This window comes from Cylas formicarius, unplaced genomic scaffold, assembly GCF_029955315.1.
Source record: "Cylas formicarius isolate icCylForm1 unplaced genomic scaffold, icCylForm1.1 PGA_scaffold_6__28_contigs__length_40554024, whole genome shotgun sequence".
Taxonomy (NCBI): domain Eukaryota; kingdom Metazoa; phylum Arthropoda; class Insecta; order Coleoptera; family Brentidae; genus Cylas; species Cylas formicarius.
In genome coordinates, this window is record NW_026844347.1 from 28,806,203 (window position 1) to 28,830,129 (window position 23,927).

The 23,927-nt window shown below is 33.8% G+C and overlaps 1 protein-coding gene across 11 annotated transcripts in view; it reads left to right on the forward strand.

Annotated features, from left to right (window-relative positions):
- LOC132702748 (CUGBP Elav-like family member 1) overlaps positions 1 to 23,927 on the forward strand; it is a 339,946-nt gene that overhangs the window by 255,907 nt on the left and 60,112 nt on the right. For all 11 annotated transcript variants that reach the window (XM_060671480.1, XM_060671472.1, XM_060671479.1 and 8 more), the window contains one exon: positions 20,646 to 20,694. In XM_060671480.1, coding sequence (XP_060527463.1) covers positions 20,646 to 20,694 — 49 coding nt within the window. The remainder of the gene's footprint in view (positions 1 to 20,645; positions 20,695 to 23,927) is intronic.

Sequence of the window (23,927 nt, forward strand, 5' to 3'; positions counted from 1 at the left end):
GTATTGATTCACGGATGGAAAAATGTGATGACACTAGATTCCGGGATATCATCCGTTCGAAATGCAAGCCTTAATGAATCTAAACAAAAACGAAAATATTCTAATAATGCCAGCAGACAAAGGAAATGCCACTGTCGTCATGAATACGTCGGATTATAATGCAAAATTGGAGGATATTTTGAACGACCCAATATACAAACTAGTCACCAGAGATCCTACGACATATTTGGAAAAAACAACTAAGCCCAAAATTCTCGATTCATCAATAAACGAGGATACAAAGAAGAAGCTTATTCCGAGAGAAAAATCGAGTCGTTGCCCAAAATTCTACGGGCTCCCAAAGATCCATAAGGACGGGGTTCCCCTGCGTCCAATCGTAAGCGCCTTTAACTCACCATTATGCAAGCTGGAAAATCATCTGGCCAGTGCACTTCAGCCCATAGTGGAAAAGGCAGATTCCTATGTTGAAAACTCAGAACATTTTACTCAGATTTTAGGATCTCTCAGGATGGACAAGGACGACATTATGGCAAGTTTCGATGTCAAATCCCTCTACCCGAGCATTCCAGTAGAAGAGGCACTCTTGCTTATAGAAGAAAACGAAGATCTTCCGCCGTACATAATAGATCTGTCAAGACATTGCCTGAAAAACGCTTACTTTATGTACAACGGGAAAATTTACCGACAAATAGATGGAGCAGCAATGGGATCATCTCTCTCACCTGTGATTGCCAACCTCTTCATAATTTACTTCGAAAAGAAAGCAATAGAGAAGGCAAATCTGAAGCCAAAACTTTGGACAAGATACGTTGATGACGTATTTGTTGTATGGCCTTTTGGCAAGGAGCAGCTTTTCAAATTCCTAGATCATCTGAATTCCATTCACCCAAGGATTCAATTTACAATAGAACTTGAAGAGGATAACAGTATGCCCTTTTTAGATGTGCACATCACAAGGACCGAAGACGGACATTTGGAACACACTGTCTATAGAAAACCAACACACACTAATAGATATCTGAAAGCTAAATCTCATCACCACCCGTCACAGATACAGGCAGAGGCAAATAGATTAATTGCTTGGTCTTTCAGGCTCACAAACGAGAGGAACAGAGATGAAGAACTGAAAAAAATTAGTACCTGTCTTCGACAAAGAACTGAAAAAAATTAGTACCTGTCTTCGACAAAACGGATACCAAAAGCGCATCATCAGCAATGCAATCGGTAAACAACAACAGCCGCAGCAGAGAGTGCAGGACGAGACCCAACGAAGATCGATCGCTGTCCTGCCATACATCAAAGGGGTTACTGACAAAATCGGCCGAATATTACGGAAACACGACATATCAACGGCATACAAACCTGATCATACCATCGGAGCAATACTAAGAAATCCAAAACAAAAAATTACTCTGGAAAACCAAGGAGTATATAGTGTAGCATGCGGATCGTGCAGCCTGACGTATGTGGGACAGACCAACAGAAGGATTTCAGCCAAGCTCGAGGAACATCGTTTAGCCATAAGAAACAAACAAACAACATCTGCTTTGTTCCAGCACCAACATCAGACAGGCCATCAAATTGATTTCGGTACTTGCAAACAAATAGCTAATATTCCTGATTTTAAGACTAGGATTATACGAGAGGCCCTCGAGATAGAAAAGTCCGGATACCTGAATACGAGAGACGACGCTCTGCATTTATCCAATACGTGGAGAACGATAATCAAACAGCAGAGCGATACGCAGCAGCCAACGGGGACATCGCAACTACGATCGGGTGAAATTAACAACGCGACAATTCGGTGGGCGGAGCCACCCCCCCTCTTGCACAAGCAGCACCGTTGCCATCTCCGGCGTAGAGTATAAATACCGCACGCACCGCCGATAACCTCCCAGTGTTCGAAGTGTTTTCGGAGCGCGAGCATTGAAGATGCAGTGTTCGAAGTGTCTTCGGAGCGCGAGCATTGAAGATGGCAAGTGAGATTTTGGCGAAACGTCTGCAGGATTCCAGTCGGAGTTCAACAAGCGAACGGGTTGGGATTCAGATAGAACATGGCGCTCTAGCGGTAATAATTAAAAGCTCAATAACAAAACAAATTTCTGGCTCATTTTGTCCACATGACGACTTGTCTCCTTGTTTTTCGTCCTCCGTAATTGGATGTAATCAGCACTTGTAACTGAACGCAAAATGAATGGAAAAACTGACAGCGCCATCTAAATACGCTGGAAAATTAATACCGAGCTGATATTGAAAGCTCGCGTAAACGTAATTGTAATCAACTTTTCCCAATTAACTGACACGGCAACGATGTCCCTTGCTATTGACAGCGGACTTAAATTAAATTTTGTTCGTGATGCCTCGGATAATTAACAGACGATACCCCTGTAAGACGTGGATTTTTTGTATCCTCTCGCTAACAAGCTTATTAAAATTCCCTTTCTCTCTTTCCCTGTTTCTTAGTAAAATTACTATAGTTGTTGATTATACTTTGATCTTAATTTGCGAACATTCCACAGAGACGAGATATGCGTTCTATTTTCAAGCCTTATCGTGGCACAAATTCGTAAAGGAACAATGTTCTACGTCCTTATTGATTGGAAAACCGGAATTGAATTCAAAGCGAGTTGGATGAACTATTTTATGCATTGCTCGTTTGAGGATTTTAGAATACTCACCAAAAAGTATTGAATACGAGGGAATTTTATAGAAATTAGTAATTTGTAAGATTTATGACGATAAAATTGAAGAGGTATCTTACCTTTCTTAATAATGCCATATTAGTACTTCTTAGATGATTGAATCTTATGAAGACTAAACTAAGCTAGTCTTGGTTTAGGTCCGAAAATTATTTCCTGATGATATTCCTCTGTCCATTTCTCTCTCTGCTCTAAACTAGATCTTTCGGTTTCTAATAATATGCTATAAACTCTACATGCCCTTGTATTTTATGTCAAGCATTTATTAGTGCTAATAGGTGAAAAACTCTATTGTATATATGATATGTAACGTAATATTGTAATTAAGTTAATGTAATTTTTACAAAAGCATATGTTGACACCTAAAGGTAAGATACTACAAAAACCTACAGAAACTACCTACTTCGTACTTTTGCTAACTGCTAATTAACCACTTACAGTAATAAAAGTTCTGAAGCACATTGGAATTTCTAATTGAACACCCTATTTATATTCGTAACTAAATCAGAAACTCAGTGTCCACAAAAATACATGTATCTATCTAACTATTATTTTTATTATACTATCGACTATTTATGCAATGCTGGTGATATATATATATATATATATATATATATATATATATATATATATATATATATATATATATATATATATATATATATATATAGAAAAGAACGCAAGTGGAGGAGAAATAAAAATCAATCTATCGAAGGTAAGAGTGAGAGAAGAGAAGCATAGATCAGCGTAGTCCGAACTATCTTTCTCATCGAATGTCACGTCCATCCAAGAAACCCACCAATATTATTAACAATAACAACCCTACTCTGTTAAATACCTAGGATCCTGTTAACCTACGATCTCTAATTTCTTTTGGCAATTTATTGTGATACATTCGAAGGTACAATAAACTACAGGGAGGTGTATTTTAAAAAATATATATGTATTTTTGTGTACATCGTATGATGTACTTAGTTTCTGACTTAGTTACGAACATAAATAGGATTTTCAAATAGAAATTCCAATGTTCTGCACAACTTATAGTACTGCAGATAATAGTAATCTTGTAAGTGATTAATTAGCAGTTAGCAAAAGTATGAAGTAGGTAGTTTCTGTAAAAATGTAGGTTTTTGTAGCACCACGTATGCTGTACCTAGTTTCTACTTGGTTACGGACATAAATATTAAACTTTATTTTCTGCAAAAATATACTTATTCATCAATTACATATTTTTTAACCGTATAATTACCAAAGGCTGTAGTCAAATGTCCAATTTGAAATTCCAGCAGATCATATTAATCTGGTAATTGGGTAATTAGCAATTACTAAAGTGCAAGAGAGATACTTAAAAATATAGTTTTGTTAACCAGTAATTTTACTAAAATTTTCAGATATTTTGGGAGATTTTTTCCATTATTATATTTGTGTAATAACATATGTTTGTGGCACCCCGTATAATGTAATTAGTTTCTGATTTTGTTATGAACATAAATATTAAACTTTATTTTTTTAAAAAGAATTTTAGCTTTTCATTAATCTTATGTTTTTAAAAATCGTTAGATAACCAAAGTCTCTTTTTTCGTGGTTTTGAAAATCCAAGATATCGAAGAATTAAAATCTTGAACAACCAACCTTAGCAATGCAATGACTAAGTACAGATTCCCTCTTTGATTGTTACAAATTTTAATACAATTAATTATATTTTTTACTTTTTATTTTAAAATTTTAAATTGATAAAATAAAACATTTTTAAAGTTTTATTTGTGTCTCGCGCGTTACAACATTTACCCCCTTTTCCCAAATTATCCTTTGCAAATAAATCCTCGCGATTTATTCTCGGCACGTACGTGCCGTTTTTGCCGCTCTGGCGTTATACTCGACGCTCACTGACTGCGCTATTAAAAAAAAACTTCTACAACTTAGTAAGGGGTCGGGGGGGTTCGGCTTTTGGGGCTAAATTTGCGTTGGATTTGCGGCCTGGCCGTTTCTTCATTAACTCGCGTGTCGTCGCTGACGGACTGGGATTTCTCTTCATTAATGCCATCTGTTTGAGAGAAGCGTCTAGCAAAAAGCTGAGGGCTGAGTGTGCTCGTTTGGTCGATCAAATGGAAACAGAGAAAAAAGCGATGTTAATAGGCTATCAACGCCCGTCCCGTCGAGCCTTTTGTCCCGTAAATTTGATTTTGGCGTTTCGATTTTTTTCTGTGGGGCTCATACCGAGCTATCCCTACTTTGCGACGTGTATTTTTGTTTGTGGCTTGTCTTTTCTATTTTAGGAAAAAAAATCTTAAGTATTTATATACATCTTAACGTTGAAAGGTAGATATTATATTTTATCAATTTTTTAAAGGAGTGTGTCCAAAAATGTTATTTTTTGGCAATATCAAAAATGAAGAATATTATTTTTTATTATTTGATTTTTGTCTAATGTATAATAAAAAATAAGAGGTGCCTTATACTGTGTTCATAGTGCCTAATTTTTATTTAATTGAAATGCTGTGATAATAAAATGTCTTTGAAATCATGTATGGTTGTTGGTATCTGTCATTTTGCAAAAAAAATAGTGTCTAATTTTGCCAGCTTGTATAACGAATAAAATGAAACTTAATATATCGAAATTTCTCTCCAATTATCTGTTTTATAGATACGAACCTTATTAATTATACGATCTTACTAATATTATTATTTACAACTTCTAAACCCTAAGGATCGCCAGATCAAGAGCCGAAATATTATGATAATTGGTATGATAATTTAACTGAATATATTTTTCCAAACAAGCCATAACTGCGTATCATTTAATTGTTGAAGTGGTCTTAACTTTACTTAAATTTCCTATTAAAAAAAGTCAGTTATTACCAACCGGTTGTGAGCGTACAGTAGTTCATTTATATATTTGAGTTAAGAATAATTTGAAAAATTTCCCTAATAGATTTTCTTAGTCACTTAAACTTTATACACCCTAACATACGTTTTACCATTGAGTTGAAAACTAATAATAACCTCCCATTCTTATCAATAGAAAATCAGACCTAACATTGGGTCATTGTGTTTATAGAAAATCTATGCACACAAACCGATACCATCTGGTCCGAAAATCATCGGTAAAACTCTCTTGTTTACAGAGCCATAAAACTTTCTCAATCCGAGTCATTGAACCCAGAATTAAAACCCTTTACCTCTGCTCTAATAATTTCCCCATTAAAGATATTAAGCGTTCCATCACAAAATACATCACATCACAATAGCAATGGCCACATATGAAAAGTTCTTAAGAAATATAATGTCAAAACCAGATTTACTACTTCTTCTTAAAATTCCATCTTCTATCGAAGGTTGGAAACCATCATGACAGCTCGGTGCTGCTACATCCGAACCAATCCCTCAGATCTCTCAGCCAGGATATTTTTCGCCTTCCGACACTTCTTTTTCCTCGGATTTTTCCGTGAATAATTAGTTACAACTAATTATCCATATTTACTACTTGTCCAAAAATCTCTCAACATCTTCAATCCGTCAAAAATTTCATTTGAAATTTTGCAGCATTCCATGCATGTGCGGCATTGGAGCGACCTGACGAAAAATATGAACTAGCAGTTGCCGAACACAATCACGAAAAAATACATAAAAAATTTTATTCAATAAAACTAAAATTCTTGCATGCGATCAATGCTTCTACCAAGGAAAAATCCAGGAATCTATAAAAATCTATAAGCAACCAAACAATCTTAACCGCGACTCAGCTAAAGAAGTAGAGACCTGTCACCAATATGGGAATCCGTCATCCGAGATGATGTTTATGCCACTCCTTTAGCCGCGCCCCACCAAACAATATATAAGCAGGTAGACAGAAAATGCGGACCAATTTCAGTTAAACTCTGAAGAAGCCAATAGGATGATTTGCGAAACGTTAGCGAGTTCGCTTCAACAACAACCGATTCAGGACGAATCCAGAAGTTTGGTAAAGAGTATTACAGTAGCCTGTGGAAGTTTCTAATGCTAATAATTATTGGTTGTCACCCAAGAGGACATTTCTTTAAATGTTGGGCATTACGACGTATATGCCAATACCGAAAAACAATTTTATCGGATCTAAAATTTTGAAGCGTAACCCGGGGGTGAGGGGGCTATTATAACCTTCCTCTCATTCGTTTTTCGCCATCCCTTTATTATATTGTTCTTCTCTCAGGTGGGTGTTCCATTATAGTCGCGGCGTTTTGTACAAAATCGGGATCCTCTTTATTTTCGTTTTGTGTCCGAAATTAGAGCCCCCAAGAAAATTAAGCTAATCGGCTTTTATGGTACGTTGCATATCTAGTTAACATTATTATTCACGGATTTACGGCGCTCATTTCGCCATTCTTACTCCTCAAAAGGACGTCGCTAATTGCTTTTGAGGTTTCCACAAAAGCGCAGCGGACGTAAAAAAAAAAGATAAATGCGTTTACTTCTAATTCGTCCGAGAGTTAATCCGAGCGGTATAAAGCACAACAAGAAATTTGCCAATTACTGCAGATAATAGTAATCTTGTAAGTGGGTAATTAGCAATTTGCAAAATAGGTTCATAAAAATAGGGGTGTTTTAAAATAGTGTTTGAAGAAGTAAGATATTTTGCTAATTCTCTATAGTACTACTTCTTTTTCTAAAAGAACTAGCACTGTATAAGTTTAAACAGTAGTAGCCTAAAGCATGCCGCGGACGTGAGTCATCCATATATAAAAATGTCATTCGCAAATGTAACAAATTAACTCGCTTAATGAAAAGCAATACCTCATAACTCTCTTTTGTATCTATAATGCATTTTACAGAGTAAGCTTTCGTTTACCCCCGTTGTATGAAATCAAGCCATAATACGTCTTGAAAGCGCTTAAAGGAAATTTCTAAAATGTCTTCTTTTAAGTTGTTAATCCTAAGTACTTTACTATTAACAATTAGTTAGCGAGTTCCCAGGTCAAGTTCTAGAAACATGACTTCAAGTCTTGTCATTTATTTCTTTAGAGCGAAGAATGGTTACAGAATTTTGTCAAATCAATCAACCGCTTCTGATTAGAATTAATTAAAATTATAATATTCTGGCAAATGTAACAAATTAACATAAATATTTTAATTTGCCCAATCCAATACCAAAATCATTCGTTAATAAACAGTGATCATAATCAAATATTTTTAAAAACACAAACCCTTAAAAAATTACTGCTTCTAAAAACATTTTAGAGCTTTGCATGTTAAAGCGGCAACAAGAATTCTTTTAAAAATTTTAAAATATTAAAAATATCTGAAACTTAACTAACTATTGTTATATATTATTATTAAAAACTCAAAACGCAATTCCATGATTTAACAACAAATTATAAAACATCATATGCTTCGGTATCCGATGTGGAACTTTGTTCATCACTTGCAATTACTTAGTAGAGAATCAATCTGTGGACATAAATCTTTGATTAAAGTTATCAATATTTTAGTGACAGTAATAGTAATGGTTGTGACATAAATTTGATGACAGTTCGAAGTTTGTTTACGTGATTACGGAAAAGTGTATCTTAGCGATTAGATGATTTTAGTTGCACGGTTTAATGGGGTCGAGAACAATGTGACGACTCATAAAACTTGCATTACGTCTCCGCCTCATCACGGTCTAACTCGAAATTGCTTATGCCTCTTATTAAGTTTTTCCGTTGACAACTAGTCTGTTCACGCTGAAGGCAGCAAACTTCCTAACTACCGTTAACTCTGCAAAGATGAAGTCGACTGTGTATTAAACGTGCGCAGCGATAGAGCAACCAAGGTATTTAATTAAAGCCTAGAACTATACGCCCCGTTGCTTCCAATCTGACAGTTTCTCCAAACCGGTAACTCCAGTCGATAATATTTCGCAGCCGTCGGAGATTTTTGGATTATATTTTGGGGGGCGATGTGCACTTTACCATTCATAAACTACAAAGGAGCTTTGGTGCCTCATTCCATAACTGGCTGTTAGTAAACATTTTGAAATATTCGGTCGGCCAACTGATTCTGATGCTAAATATGTATGACAAGCCGACAAGCACCGTGTTATTAAAATGACATCCTATAAGTGAATCTCAGAGACAATGGACAAATGACAAATATCATCGGTGCTACTCCATTTAACTTGAATACTTCTAAAAGTATCTGTAGTTCAATTCACTATCTTCAGAATAGGGAACATTCAAAAAGTGTCTCTTCTTCGGTATATCGACTTCAAAAAGTCCTACAGCTATAAGAATCGGAAAATGTATAGTGCGGTATTTAAGTGGATCCAAAACACCAATATTAAGTCAATTTACAAACAATTCTTAATTTTGATTAATTATTAATAATTCTTATTTCTTTTTAAGATCATTACACCAACATTTTTGTAGAACCATGCAACCTCGCATAGTATTGGAAAAACTAGAAGTTCAATGAAAGCACATTTTAATATATTGTTTATCAGAAACAATGACAAATTTCGTACCGTTTTCGTGAGGGATGAGGAATTAAAAATGAAACACTTAACATTTCATGGTGGAATTAAGGTATCACCTCGATTTATGAGGTCTGAAAACTTCAGCAGTAAATATTTTTGGAAAAACATCTCGCTTCAAAAATTTTCTGCAAATCCTAGTAACACGGAGCACAAATGACGTCCGCGTTTCAGCGTATCCTGAAAACCTGCAACAGACATAAGAAAATAAATGCACCTGCCTATGAATACACGCATACATTTGTTTATATACCCATGAAATGACACAATGAAATCTTCACACCGTTGCACCATTTTTACTATTTACTATTTACTTACCGTATTTTTATAATATTATTGCCCTAAAACCGGTTTTCATTTTTAAAAATGAAGCTTAAACAACTCCTCTACAATAACGTAAGCTGTTCATTGCGGCGTCACATGATTCGAGTGCATTTCTTAATAACCATATTGCTATTACGATAAAAACACATCTTTGTAATTTAATGGATTGTGCTTAATGAAATAGTAGCACGAGTTTTTGTGAACCTACATCGAACAATTTTTTTTTAAATTTATATATTATATATTCTTTTATACCTAAAAATTGTGTATGTATTAATCCTTTGAACACTGCCGTTTCTTCATTCTCTATTTATAGCTGGTTTCATTAAATATTAATACGCGTTGAAAATTCCACTTTATATTTCGAACAGTACACGCATAATCATATCACAGTTTGACAAAATAAATTTTGTTTTGACGTCCAAGATGGGATCTAAAGACAGGTTTAAGCAAACATTTTGAGTAATAAAAATTAGTACGCATTTTTTTAAGAGTTGAGTGTTTTTCCTTGGTTGGTTGGTTGGTTCAGTGTTGCTATTTTAGTCAAAGGCATTGCCATTGCCATTGCAATTGTATTATTAAATCAATTCTTATTACTAAAAACTCTTGCGTTAATCACCCTTTACTGTTTGTTTGAACACGAAATTATGGCAAACAATAAAAGACATCCTCTTTGGTAAATTTGTGAAGATATCTTGCAAAAAATGTATATTATGCTTATATTAGAGTATTCATTATTTTGTTCAATTTTATAGCTTACCGTTGGTTGTTCTCGTAAGTTTTATCATTAAAAAAAAGTCTAAACTAAATAGACTCCATTTTTAATTATTTTAAAAATAAAAAGATAATTTTTAACTCTTAAATAAACAACTTAAAAATAATTCCGTTTTGGTAAATGCAAGAATTTTACACTGAAGTGGCCTGCAACTCCGTACCTCTCAACAAATCGAGGGTTGAAACGCTGATTGCCTGGTCTGTACACTTGGATTTTGCCTGGAAGATCTTTTAATCGGAAAATATTACTCTATGCCAAAACTGTTGTTCTTGCACTTGGAGAATATGTGCGGAAATTCTTCCAGAATTCTTGCGTTCTTAGCGCTTTTGAAAAGGTCATCCTCGACTATCCTGTTTGTCTACCAGATGTCCTTTTCCTTTCAAACGATTCCCCTTGTCTCCACCAATTAATGGAAAAAACAGTTGTTCTGCTTATATTAAAATGTTGAGTTACTGCTGATAAGGACCAACCATCTTCTAACTTGGTCAGAATTCTTGCTTTTAACTCTCTACTGCTATGCGGAGCCATTTTAGGCTTCCCTTTATTTTCTAACGTGTTTGTGGCAACGCAACTTTTTTATTTGACGGTGACAGTGTTAGAAATATGAAGACAATGAAATTGCATTACAACGACATGGTGGGCTGTAATACACTGCTCAAAACTTTGAAAAAAGTGCCTTTAAGAGTCGTAACAGTTTTTAATGAAACCGTGCATGTGTTGTTGGGGTGTCAGTTGTGCATTTCTAAGCGAGTCATCCTATTGACGTTTTTGAACGAGCTAGGTATAATACGACCAAAAATATAGTGCATTTATTGGTTTGACGTTTTAAGTATTTTACAGTACCTTCACCGCAGACCTTTGCAAAACCGTGGTAAAACTCATCCCCACAGATGTTTGTTCTGCATTAAGTAGGTCTTTCCTGAAATGGACCGTAACGAATATTTGTAGAAACTTGAAATTTTTATTTAAAACGTAAATGAACCGTTTTAAATTTGATAAAGCATTGATGCTGCGGGACATTTTAGAATAGATAGAAGCGTTTATTTTAACATCAGGTGAATCTAAATTGCAATATATACGTATACGTGAGCCTTCCAGTAAGTACGTATTTATGTTTTCCCTCGATAGTTCAAAGGGTAAGGGTACTCTATCTTACAGGTAAGTTTGAAAATAATCATTTTTGTCTTGTGTGTCTGTCGATTAACGACATTCTTCTCTTTGTATCTTTATGTCTTCTACATAGTTCTTCGATTTGTAAACAGCAACAGTCTTTTTTAAGAATATACGTAATCAGACTACAGATAAATATTTTTTTTATACTTTATACTTTTATACATTGTTGCAAATGGTATAGCCAAGAGGAAAGTGAGAGAAGATAGTGGTACTTCACCAGTTTTTAAGAAAATTGATTTTTAGTTCCAAGTAAATCTTAGCCCCGTATTATTGCGAATTGAACCCGATTGAGATGATTTGGTCTGAGTTGAAAGCGCATATTAGAAGAAATAACACTGCACCAAAATTTAGTGATAGCACCCTAAACGAAATTCGACAAGAGGTAGCGAAAATATCAGTACAAAGCTGGTCTAACTGCGAAAAACGACTAATAAAAGAAGAAAATATTTATCGAAAACGATTAGTGGCGGAGTTGATCATTGAACTAGATGACGACAGTAGCGCTAGTAACGATTTTTTAAGTTACTGGTACTTTATTATTATTATACCTAATATTTTCTATATTAATAATGATACTAATGTGTAATGTGTAATGAAACAGAACGTAATAAATTCTTACTTTGTACTAATTTTTTCTGTGTACATGTTTCAAGAATTGCTTGTCGAAAAAGATTAGGAACATACTTATATCCCGCTTGTTAGTGTAGTTAGATAAATTCCTAGGACGGTCCTGGAATGGTTACGGGTAAGGATCTGGTCGGCGGGGTGTTCTATAAGGGGCCGCGGTTTTGGAGTAATAAACAGTAGACAAAGTTAATCACAGGGTCGATTGTAAAAGCACTATATTTCTGGAGGAAGTATAACTGGTAATCCCAGCCAGCTAAGGCGAGCTTGCTTTACTCTTCAAGCGTCGATTGCATGTCTGTGACGTTTCTGTCCCTTCCCGTAACAGAAGGTTTGCTTTTTCATTTTCCTCCAGGCCACTGTGTCCACGTACCCTATTTCGGCCTCGTTAGATAGATAGAGCCTCCTGACAGTTTGGAGGAGCACCGATGCAAGATAAAGTCTGTTCATAAATATAAGAAAGCGACTAATTGATACGAATTAAGAATTAGAATTTAATTATTTGGGGTTTTGTTAGGAAGGATACTAAACAATATTTATTTATTTATGCATATATTTATGTTTAAATCTAATGTAAAATTACAAATTAGTTTTATGACCTACTTCTTAAAATTATACCACATAATATATCAGTATCACTATCGCTATCATCGCCTGTTCTAATTATTATTTGTTCTATATTATTTGCAATATGGATATACGATTGTTCTGCTTTTTCTATATGTTTCACAGAATTTGCCCAACTTTGTGGAGGGATGTTAAAAACTTCGGTTTCTATAAGTTTGAGGACATTGGAGTTAACACGGGAAAGAGCATTGTTACGACGAATGGCAGATTTCAGTTGGTGCCAAACATGTTCAATGGGATTAAATATACAGTGGTAAGGTGTAAAACCGTATGCCCTTATTATACATGTAGTTTTGGATTATTCCTTTTGTGTCACATGAGGAAGGGCTTTTAGTCAACTGTCTACTGATAACTTGCATTGTCCATTACAATTACGCTATTGGGAGGAATTTCTGGAACTAGTTTGTTTTTAAACCAACTTACAAATAAATCAGCGGTGGTGTCTTCATGGTAATCCAGAGAAGAATCTTTAATATTTTTCGCAGACAGAGAAAGTCCATTTGGAATCCAACCATCTTTAGAGCCAGCATGCAAAATAGTTATTCTTATACTTCTTTTTGATGGCGCGTTTGTTACACTTATCAGTTGAGTCAACCCGACCCTTTTCCGGGGTATCATAACTGTCGAACCAGGTTTCCATGATGTTCTCTGTAAATCCTATTTTTGTCAATTTTTTTAAATCTAAAACCCATGTGTTGAAAGCACTTCCATAAGGTAGTTCTGCCACTTTTAGAACCGGTTTCATTTTTTTCAAGCCTCCTAATTAAGATATCTAATGTAGGCACGCTTTGTTCCTCGTATAACTGGTAAATTTTACGCCGTATTATATCTTGATCACTTTCATCTACACTCGAGAAAATGTCAGCATCGCTTATTTTTTTCCTCGCTGAAATGGGTTTATTCACAATTTTGCATACAGTTGATGTTGGAATTTTCGTCAATGTGGCCGTTTCTTCTTGCTTGCTGGCACCACGTTCAGTGAGAGTCAAATAAACATTGTTTATAACTTCCTTAGTCTCAATAGAATAGTGTTTTCTACATTTGGGCGGGAGCATCTCCTGAGATACACTAGATTCGCACATATTTTGCATAATTCGCACACGATTCAGCACACGCTGTATTACACACGAAATAAGAATGATTACTAATAAACTTAAACTAAGTAGTATACCAAACCAAAGAATATTAAACACAGGTAGGTATAAAATTATTTTCTATTACGTGCCACAATTTTACCTGAATTTAAATGCCGAAACTTTTGGTAATAATCTTATTGCATTGTATGTTAATGACCATCCTTGGATAATCCCATTCAAAAGCAGTTGGTCACTTTCTTATATCTATGAACAGACCATACCTATAGTACTTTCATTTCTATCTGACTATCCTGTATATTAATTTGAGGAAGAGATAAATCACATTTATTATACCGAACCAATTACTTTTAAGGCAGTTTCAAATGTTTTCGGAACCGAAATGTCATAGCGATGGCGTTCAGATTCCCCGCGAAAAATGTATCAAATTCCAAATAAAATTGAAAACGGAGCGGCCCGCGCCGCCATAGGAAATAACGACACCTCGATCATCATTTTTCTCGGTGTGGAGTGAAGCGGCACCGAGAGCTGCCAATAAAGCAAATGATTTAGAGGCTCTGGCAGCGGCGGCAGGCATCGTATCGTTCTGATCCAACATTATTCGCACACACGATGCCCGGAATTGTGTGCAACCACTGTGATTGGCACCGGCCTATTTGCTGTTTTCGAGCTTGACGCCATCAGCGTCAAGTGTCAAGTCGCCGACGAAAAACGTTAATAAATGTTCTCGTCCATTACCACGCGTTCGGCACGATCGATGCGAAGTCAAAGCTTTTCGATGGCTGTTGAGTGTCGAACGAAAAAAAAATGGTTCGTCGTGCGTCGCGTCGTTTGTTCCTCTGCAGGGATTGATGTAATTTTATTTATTGATCACCAAGCAAATGAAATCGGCAGCGCAATATATATACATGATGTCTCACGGTTGACGATACAGAGCGTTTTTGGAAAACGAGAAATATACCGATTTGCTGAAAATTTGGTTGCCATGGGGGTTTTTAACTCTTCTCTATTGGTATGAAATATTTTTAGCGTCGTATATTGTTCTAGCACTAGTACTAGTTTCTTGTATTCAGTTGTTATTAGAGATAGTGCGATGTTGTTTTCGCAATACTGTGCTTGATTTTCGTGAAACAAAAGACGAAGTGTTCAAAACAATCCTAGATGCTTTTGGATTTGAGATGGAGGGTGAAACAGAAAATTTGACGGTTTCAGTAACCGTAGTATCAGAATTAGTAGATGGAAACGGGATTCTATAGATTTTTTACTTAGAATCCATACGTACTCGAATTTTTTGTAAGATATAATTAGGTAAAGCTAGGTTTTCAAAAAAGATAACATATTTTGACATTTTAAAAAATATACTTAGTGTCTATTTTAATAACCAAATTACCAAAGAACCGGCTCAAACTGATTTGCACCTGTTGATAGACGATTTCCACAAAATTTATGAATTCTTCTCTGGGATTATATATACAGGATGTCTCACGGTTGACAGTCTTTCACTCTTCCCTATCGATAATAAAATATTTTTAGCGCCGCAGTGTTGCCGCTTACATCGAAAACTGGCGTCGATTATGCCTTTTTAAATGACATAACCACTTTTTTACCATTTTTGGACGGACACAAATTTAAATTCATAATCCTACTTTAATTGAATATTTAGAAATAAGAAATTTTAGCTGCAATGTGTCAATGTCCTAAGTACTAGTTCCTTTAAAGTATTGAGTAAGATCACGTCAAGTGGACCCCGCATTTACCGCTTAATTTAATTTACCATAAAAAATTATTCTATATATATATATATATATATATATATATATATATATATATATATATATATATATATATATATATATATATATATATATATATATATATATATATATATATATATATATATATATATATATATATATATATATATATATATATTCACGTATTGATTCACGGATGGAAAAATGTGATGACACTATATTCCGGGATATCATCCGTTCGCTCGTTGAACTCCGACTGGAATCCTGCAAATCCTGCATCCGACTGGAATCCTGCAGACGTTTCGCCAAAATCTCACTTGGCATCTTCAATGCTCGCGCTCCGAAAACACTTCGAACACTTCGTGAGAATATATATATATATATATATATATATATATATATATATATATATATATATATATATATATATATATATATATATATATATATATATATATATATATATATATATATATATATATATATATATATATGATGACACTATATTCCGGGATATCATCCGTTCGCTCGTTGAACTCCGACTGGAATCCTGCAAATCCTGCATCCGACTGGAATCCTGCAAATCCTGCATCCGACTGGAATCCTGCAAATCCTGCATCCGACTGGAATCCTGCAGATGTTTCGCCAAAATCTCACTTGGCATCGAAAACAGTGTTCGAAGTGTTTTCGGAGCGCGAGCATTGAAGATGCCAAGTGAGATTTTGGCGAAACGTCTGCAGGATTCCAGTCGGATGCAGGATTTGCAGGATTCCAGTCGGAGTTCAACGAGCGAACGGATGATATCCCGGAATATAGTGTCATCACATTTTTCCATCCGTGAATCAATACGTGAGAATATATATATATATATATATATATATATATATATATATATATATATATATATATATATATATATATATATATATATATATATATATATATATATATATATATATATATATATATATATATATATATATATATATATATATATATATATATATATATATATATATATATCATAAGAACTTATGATGGAAAATTGATCCTTCTAACGATTTCTCAAAATTTTGATTTTAGCAAAAAAATTTTTTATAATGAAAATTTAAGCACTTTTAAGCACGCGCTGTAATAAATAAATTCATGAAATCAGTTAAATTTTCATTTGTTAATTTAAAAGTTAGTTAATAATACGAAAATAAGCAAATAATTTTAAGTGAAAAATATATTCTTAAAGTATAGACATTTGACCATGGATGCTGAAAATTTCTTAAATTTTTTAATTAAAAGTGCTTAAAATTTTCATTATAACAAAAAATGTTGTTAAAATCAAAATTTTAAAAAATCGTTTGGGGGATCAATTTTCCATCATAAGTACTTATATAAAATATATATAGATTAAATTTTTATGATCAAGTGGTAAATGGGGGGTCCACTTGACGTGATCTTACTCTACTAACTTCTGCGATATGTCTTCTTAGAGTACCTGTCCGCCACGGACATGGGCGATCACTCTGGATATGCTAATTTTGTTGTTTGAAATCCAGAACAGTTGTGTGGAAGACTTACCAAACCATTCTCGAGGATTTGCCAGCGTCCTGGCGCTCTTCTTCTACACTGGAGTAATTCATGTCTTCCTTTGTTCCTCATGATGTGACCCAAGTATTGAAGTTTGCGCCATTTGACGATGTTGACTATTTCTATGGAGGTTTTCATTATCCGTAACACTTCTTCATTAATAACCTTCTGGGTCCATGCTATCTATCTCTAAGATTCTCCTGTACAGCCAGCATTCAAAAGGACATGGTTTCCTGTTTTAAGATCCATGTCTCCACACCGTACAGAAGAACCGAGTACACGTAACAATTTAGGAGTCTTTTCTTTATTTTCAGTGAGAGCCTTTCGAATTCAAGTAATTATATTGTGAGACTCTTTGGATCCTTGTTTGGTTTATGTATAGATTTGCTCCATTGAGGTCTTTATTACTTATTATCTTAAGTTTGGTTTTGGTTTGATTTGACAGGTGTTTATACTGATGTATACAGTGCGCCAATTATGCGTTGTTATTGGGCGCTATTTCAGTTATTATCAGAAATAGTGTGATGCTGTTTTCGCAATACTGCGCTTGATTTTCGTGCAACAAAAGACAAAGTTTTTAAAACAATCCTAACTTCTTTTGTTTTTAAATTGCAGGATGAAACAAAAAAATTGTATTTTAATCACAACTTCCTGTATTTGAATGAGATTTTTTACTTAGAATCCATACGTACTCGGATATTTTGTGAGATATAATTTTTAAGATTCTATCTAAAGTTAGGTTTTTAAATGGAATATCCCGTATATTTAAAAAAGAGAACATATTTTGATATTTAAAAAAATATTCTTAGTGTCTATTTTAATAACCAAATTACCAAATTGCTCAAACTGATTTATGAATTCTTCTCTGGGAATTTACGAGAATCATTTTTCTAGAACGTAAAATTCAGAATTGAGTGGCGTAGTCCCAGATGTAAGTGTATATGTTTTGATATACAAGCCAAAATGAACCACCATGTTTATAGTTTTAAAATTCGAATGACCGTGTTCTAAAAATTTAGGTAACCTTTGTTACAACTAGAATCAACCCTCGCAAATGTCTACAGAAGAATTCGTAATGTATTTCAAAACTCCCTGAAAACTTATGGAAATCACTTTGGACATTTTTTTTTGTTTACTACATTTTGTGTTCCCTAGTTTGCACTTTTCCTGATTATAATAATCATAGCAATAAAAATATATTGTTAAGTGGAATAAAATTATTGTGAAATATTTTTTTTAAATGTCAAGACACATATTTTTAAAAGAAGTATAAAAAGCGTAATAAAATTCAAGAAAAATATGCAGAGTATTCGATTAAAAAAAATTGTCCGTTTCCGCCATCCTATTACCCATACAGGGTGTTTAATATGGAAAGGGTAACTAAAATTGACAAAGATTTTTTTTACCCTCTATTTCAAAAACCGAGGCAGCTAGGATTATTTTAAAAATGGCGTTTCTTATTTTTAATTCGTGATTTTTCCGTTTTACATAAAATTGGCAAAAAGTTTTTTTTACCTTGTTTGTTATCTATATATTCTTACTAAATCAAAAGGTTTTCGAAGTAAAGCAGTTTTCTAACAAAATAATAATATTATAATATTCACGAGCAAGCAATTTTGAGCACATTTCTACCTCCCCTTTTTCCTAAAATGTCTAATTGGTTTGGTTTGGTTGGTCTAATTACTATGAATATTCAGGTTACTTTCGGAAAATGGCGTGTCTAAATGAAACCCAGAGAATTCAAATTTTTATTTTTATTCGATAGAAATCAAGAAGAAGGTTGCAATTTGTTTTTTTTTTGTTTTTTCATTGTCAGATGCTATTCAGTGATGAAGCTACGTTTTGTCTACAGGGTACGGAGTTTCCCATTTGCATATATAACGAGGTCTTACTAATCAGTACCATTCAGAAATACTTTGTTTCCATTTATTGCTTATACTCACTGAGTTGGAAACACAAGGGAATGGCCGAACATACGTAAACAATTGCTGCTAGTTTATAGTTTTGAAAATAATTTAATTTACACGTCGAAAGGGTAAAATTCGAGACCAAATGCCGTGCCAGAATTGAGGGGCAAAACAAGTTTAGTGTTAAACCTAATATTTGTTTTGTGTTGATCAGCATTTCGTGTTTGTTGAAATTAAACCACACGACGTGTCTGTTCAAATGGCAATTATTTTGGAACGCTCTGACAGTGTTGTGCGCCACCAGTCTAGATATTTTCTAATTTTTCGTACGTGCAGCTGAAATGCAAGATGTTAATATATTATTATATTATATATTAAATTATAAGTGCTAAATACACAAATATATCAAATAAAATATCACTCTTTGATGCACACACCGGTAAAAATGTTCATTGAAAGTTTACATTAAACAGGAAATTGATTTTTGGATTCGTTTTTTGAACATATGTATTAGATATATCCACGTTCAACCGGAATTACTTCGATACCAGGCGATTCGAGCCGATTTAATTGAATTGATAAAAAAAAAACTGATCAGATCTGGGAATATCGTGGGTTTCGTTAAAAAATAACGATGGTGTTGACTGAAAAAAAAAGTATTGCCGCTATCTACCGGTTTTTAAAAATAGAAATATTAACAGTACAGTGCACGTAAATTAAATCAGGTTCACATGTTCAAAGCAAAAAGAGGAAAAAACAGTGACAAATTTGATTAAATCCCAATGAATAAAAACTCCTGATTTTGTGCTGTATTGTTCCTTTATTTAGTTTCGTTTTGTCAAGTCCTTTTAAAGAATTTTTTTCTCTTATGCCTGTGCGTCACTGTATAATTTTTAGGTATTTCGCATTAATTTCAAAAAAAGCAAGTGAAGAACAACTCTGTACGAAATATAAGAGCTTGAAAATACAGAATCAATTAAGTAAAGTACCTTAACCAAAGATTCTGCAAGGGTATTTCAAAGGTTGGTGTAGGAAACTGAAGGCTTGAACATGGAAACCCTTCTTAATTAAGCTGCCTCCTAAAAGCACCAACTAGTTTATGTGTAGTATAAAATCTAGATGTTGGTCTAAACCAAACCGACACAAAGGATTACAAAATGCTTATATTGACGCAGTTGTAAGATTTTGCTATAATACTATGCTGTCACCATTCTCTCATCAAATAATTGGCAACAAAATTATTATTAGCAGAACGTCAATAGCGTTCAAGTTACTTAAAAGATCACGTATTTATAATATTTTTTCATTATTGTTGTTCATTTTGCATGCTAATATTAGGAAAGTTGCAGAAAAACATTCTTTTCGTCGTAATTAACACCAATTAACACGTAATTATGAAGAAAGACGTTTTCCAAACACTGCTACGATTGTTCTCTCAGTGTATAACAATTAGCTCCTCGATCGGCGCTATTGTGGCGTGTCACAAGTTATTAGCAGGGAGAGATGAACGCCACTTATTCCCTCTAACATCCCACAGTGTCCATACATCCCCACGAGTCCCATATGCGGCACTTTAATCAATTAAATCTGTCTGTTTCAGATGCACCACCCCATTCAAATGAAACCGGCCGACAGCGAGAACAGAAATGGTGAGTGGTCGTTTCGTTTTATTAAAAAACACTATTTCGGAGGATTTTTAATTATCTCTTTCGGGTGGGCAGCTAGTTAGCATCGTTATTGAGTGACTAAAGATATCTAACAAATTAAAAGGAAAAATCACATTCACAAAATGGCCGAATACAAAGGTGTTTATTTGCGTTAAACAGATACATATATTGTACAATGGAAATGGTTTCAAATTCCGAAAGTATAAATTGAAAACCAATGGAAAAACGACGACAAAATTGAAATGAACATTGCACGTTATCTATGTGCGTACAGACGGCGCATATTTTTTAAACAATATATTATAAAACGTGTAAATTTGTACAACGCCTCGCTACCGCATGTTTTTAGTCGGCAACTTTTATCCATTAATCATTTTATGGAACGTTATTTTTGATTTGAACTACATTTATTAATTTTTTTGTTTTACTGAACAGTACGCGGTGGCATGTTGATTGAAAAATCGCAGCCAGTTATTCACATTAAAACAATAAATTTTACCGATTGTACGTCTCACATTTTATGCATTATGGTCAACGCAGCGAATCGGAGGTTTGAAATGTTTTATTTTGCTACTCGAGTCACTCTACTAGAGTCATTTTTTGCGATTTTTGGAATTTGTATTATTTTTTGTATTTTGTTGAATATGGGAAAGTTGTCTATATTTGCATTATTCGTGTTATTATTTACATAACTAACATTATCAAAAGAGATTATCAATAAAACTCATCTCTTGATTACTGTTGGAGATAACCATATGCCAACCAAAACCTAGAGTTGTATTAGAAATACAAAAGCAATGGAAGTCCAAAAAAATATACTTGTTCATTTTACTCCACTCCGCAGGTCTAAACTAAAATATAATTTTAAAAAAATATGTTCATTACAACGATCTTCTTGAAAATACTAAATAAATTAAGTTAAAGTCCTCTAAAATAAGAATTGGAAAACTTGCTTAATTGTTGATATTGGTTTAAATGTAAAATATCATATCTCACGAAGAAAGTACTTATGCAAAAAAATTACGGAGTAGTAAGAAATAAAAATATTTAAAAAAATTGATTATAAAATTTTAACTGAAAATATAAAGTCAGTAGTATTTCCGTAGTTTTCGGGTCTCAAAGACTTAAAAAAAAAATTAAGAATAACTCTTTCTTACAAAATCAGACAAAAAAAAGTTTAACCTAATTACATATATATCCACGATCATTATATGTTATGAGAGAAATAGTATAGCCAACCAAGCGTGCTAAGTAAAAGATTACCAAATCTATTTACCTTTTATTTTTTCTTCTCGAAATGAATTCTTTAAATTTTAGTGATTATGCCCCCATGTTCGATATATTTATGTGATATATTTTTTTTATATATTTTCCAATTTTGTTAACATAGTCATCTTAATATAAATAAGATATAAGTTGCTGATTTTTGTTAGCTTACCTGTAGCAGATATTTCCTTTAAGTTTTGGTTAGTTAGCTAGTTGCGCTTCAAGCCGGTCAATATAATTTTGCATTAAATAAAATAAAAATTCAAAATAACATGAGAACATAAAAAAATGCGTATTATAAAAGATGAGTAACGGATAACCAAAAACTGGCGATCATCGAAGGCACGGACGACAATTTGTTTCAGCCGTTATGGCAACCATACGTAATCCGCTCTAACACATGATACTCATAATTTTACTTAATATTTTCCAAAGTATTTTATCATAACAAATTGGCTTATTAATCCTCGGCCCCATATTTGTTCCGTTTGCGTGATTTACGCGCACGCATAAATTTCGGGGTTATTTCGATAATGGCCCCCGCTTTGCATAAATATTTTAACCCATTTTCAGTGCCCGGATTGTGCATTACGGCCATTAAAGACAGCGTAATGTGGCGCATAACGTTTTCGTTCCAATCAATTTAGTTGCGGAGATACCACCTCCCGTATTAAAGATCAATATTTGCCAAGCGGTCATCATTATCAACATGTTTTTTAATAATATTCGTCTGGGGATAATATAGACAATAAAAATTAACATTCAGATATTTATAACGTCAAATTTTTCAAACACTTTTTTATTTATATTTATTAGGTGAAATATAAATTACAATTAAAATACATAACCTGACATCATATGTCAGGATTGCAGTTGCAGCACTAAATTTTTCCCAGACCAAAATATGATCTATAAAACGAATTCGAGGTTTTCAGTTCCTACAAGAATATGTACTCTATATTTCATCGATGGTTTCGTTTATTTGCTGGTAGTAATTATTCTTCATACCTTGAATCGTTACTTGAATTTATAACCCACGTTGGTGTTGAAGATTCTGGATTAAAATTACCATTAGGAAACTAAAAATATAATGATCAGAAGTTTTTTTGGGAAAAGTTGCTCTTCGGGGTTCCCTCTTCTTTCGTTCTATCAAAATCAACAACGTATGATTAGGGAGCTGATTTGATTTTTTTTCCTTCTACTGAACTTTTTCCCATGAGATTATTTACCGAAACAGCACTGTTTTCCTTAAAAACTTTCTCTGTGGATGTCTCGTCATCTTTCTTCCCTTAGTTGGTCAAAAATCGTCGTCAAAGGACGACCAAAAACTTGGACATCTTCTGTTTCATTGTATTATAATCGGGAACTAGAAAAACTTTCATCCTGTGTTTTGTTGAGGGATCTACTTGCAATCATCCGTTATTTGAATGTTCCGGCTGCCCGATCTGCAATTCCATTTCTTTTTGTATGATAGGAAATATCTTGTTAATTTTAGAGATTGTTGTTTCTGCAGTGATATTCTTGGGTAAATTTTCCTATCATCTTGAATAAGCGTCAGTGACTATCAGCCACTCGTGACCAAGATTCTCGTAGTGCACTGTAACAATCGAGTGGCGTTTTTCTATCGGATTCTTCACATGACGAACACCCACGACAAATTTTGCAATGTCACTATCAATACCCGACCATTAAAAGTGTAAAAAGTCTATTCCACATATAATAGTAATCTACACTAATTATAGAACTGTGTGGTAAAGCGTAAAATCTTTATCTGTTTTGTACAATATTTCACTTCTTGCAGATTGTTGTTTATGATCATACTCCGAAAATAAAACCAAACCGCTCAACCTTTTGGCGAACTCAATTTTGGTGAATGCGCTGGATACAAGGGAATCATGGAATAAATTCCCTCGTGATTTTCTAAAATTATTTAATGTTCATAATTTTCA